The sequence below is a fragment of the Portunus trituberculatus genome, chromosome 6 (genome assembly GCF_017591435.1).
Source record: "Portunus trituberculatus isolate SZX2019 chromosome 6, ASM1759143v1, whole genome shotgun sequence".
Classification (NCBI taxonomy): Eukaryota; Metazoa; Arthropoda; class Malacostraca; order Decapoda; family Portunidae; genus Portunus; species Portunus trituberculatus.
In genome coordinates, this window is record NC_059260.1 from 1,264,490 (window position 1) to 1,266,388 (window position 1,899).

The window sequence follows — 1,899 nt, forward strand, 5'->3', positions numbered from 1 at the left end:
ACAAGGCGGTGGTGCGGTGGTGGTGTCAGGGTTGGTGCGCCAGGCCGCGTGTCTGGTGTGGGTATGGTGTGGTGTGGTGTGGCGCAGGGTGTGGTGTGGCTCAGGGCGTCACGTGTGTGTCGTGGCTGGGGCAGTGCCTGGCATGTGTGGTGTGGTGTGATGGCGACGTTCCCCTGCGGCAGGAGCAGTGGGTGGCCCTGGATGGGAGGCGAGGAGCTGCCCTGGGCGTGGATGGGTGGTGGGTGGTGTGTGGTTCCCTGGCCTGGGTGGTGGAAGGAAATCACAGCGTATAAAAATACCTTTATTGTTATCGTTATCATTATAAATTAGATTAAACAAGATAAACAATATAATGCATATTACGCTCTTTGGCAAGCAGTACACTTCATTATACACGGCAGCGGCTGTACATTATGTACACTGGGGCGGGAGGGACGCTGCGGCCCCGCCTCGGTGCTGGGGCCTGCTGGGACAACCCACAAGGGCAGTAGCGCCCCCTGGGGCCGCCACTCCTGGTACCGGGAGGCTGTGGGCGGGACAGGGAGGGGACAAGGGCGTGGTGGGCGCCGCTAGTGCGACGTGGGCGGGGAGGCAGCGGGCGGCGGCACGGTGGGCGGCCCCAGGGGGTGGCGCATGCCGCCCTGGACGAAGGGGCTGTTGAGCAGCAGGGGCGGCAGCAGGGAGGCGGGCGGCAAGAAGGGGTTGGGCGGCACCAGCGGCTCTGAGGCGAGGCGCATCCGCTCCATCTCGGATTCCTTGAGCCGCTTGTCCTTGGCGCGTCTGTTCTGGAACCAGATCTTGACCTGCGTCTCGGTGAGGCTGAGCGAGGCGGAGAACTCGGCCCGCTCGGCGATGCTGAGGTACTGCTTCTCCCGGAACTTCTTCTCCAGCGACAGCAGCTGCTGCGTGGTGAAGGGCGTGCGCGGCTTGCGGTTCGGCTTGTGCTTCCTCAGCTGCACCTTCACGGGGCCCTGGAACCGCGGCGGCTCGGGCGTCTCTGCCGGACACAAGGAAGCGTCAGCCGCGGCTCAAGCACACACAGACACCCACCCCCTCCCCCCCTTCCCAGCGGCGGCGCGAGGGTACTTACTGGCCAGCGCGCGGAGGGACAGCTGGTGGTGCAGCAGGGGCAGTGAGGGCCACAGGCCGGCCTGCAGGTGTGGCGGCAGCAGGGAGGGCGCGGGCGGCGCGGCGTGGCCCAGGCCCACCAGTCGCGGGTCCTGCAGCGGCCCCAGCGCCGTGGGTCTGATGACGGGTCGCGCCAGCAGCCGCTCGGTGGCCTCCCGCTCCTTCTCCTCCTCAGTGTCTGTCTCCACGTGCACGTCCTCCTCCACCTCCTCCCCACACCCTGGCGGCGAGGGCGACACACCCTCCCGCAACTCACGGTCCTTTTTACACGAGTCTGTGGCTCTCTCCTGCCGCAGCAGGAACTCTGTGGCGTGCGTGGAGCCGGGGCAGCCCAGGGCCCCGCGGGGCCCCTCGGCGGCCTCGTCGCCGAGGCGTGCGGGGCGCGGGTCGCCGCCGCTCAGGATGGAGTCCACGGAAAACGACGAGAAACTCTTCTTGACGACGGCGCTGAAGGCGGACTGCGGCTTGCCGTCCCCCGCGGCGGAGTTCACTGTGGCGCCGGACATCGCGGAGCAGGGTGGCACAACGGCGGCACGGCGGCGGCGGCGCCTCTCGCGGCGAGGCTCAGGTGGCGGGGCGGCGGCGGCGGCACCACATGACTCGAACACCGGCGGCGGCTGACTATAGGGCGGCGGCGGGCCTCGGGCACTTATGCCGCCGCCCCGCCCCGGCCTGGCCCCGCCCCGCGCCGCGCCCCGACCAGTGGCGCGCAGGCAGGCTGGAGGAGGCGTGGCGGGGCGGCGCGGCGGCCAATGGGCGGCGCCGTAAGTT

General features: G+C 69.1%; 1 protein-coding gene across 1 annotated transcript; it reads right to left on the reverse strand.

The window, feature by feature from the left end:
• Positions 1-288: 288 nt before the first annotated feature.
• Positions 289-1,769, reverse strand: LOC123517810 (homeobox protein MSX-2-like). Its single transcript, XM_045278310.1, has 2 exons — positions 1,091-1,769; positions 289-997 (listed from the first exon to the last, which is right to left on the reverse strand). The coding sequence occupies exons 1-2, from the start codon at positions 1,632-1,634 to the stop codon at positions 570-572; spliced, it is 972 nt and encodes a 323-aa protein (XP_045134245.1). The 5' UTR covers positions 1,635-1,769; the 3' UTR covers positions 289-569.
• Between the last annotated feature and the right edge of the window lie 130 nt (positions 1,770-1,899).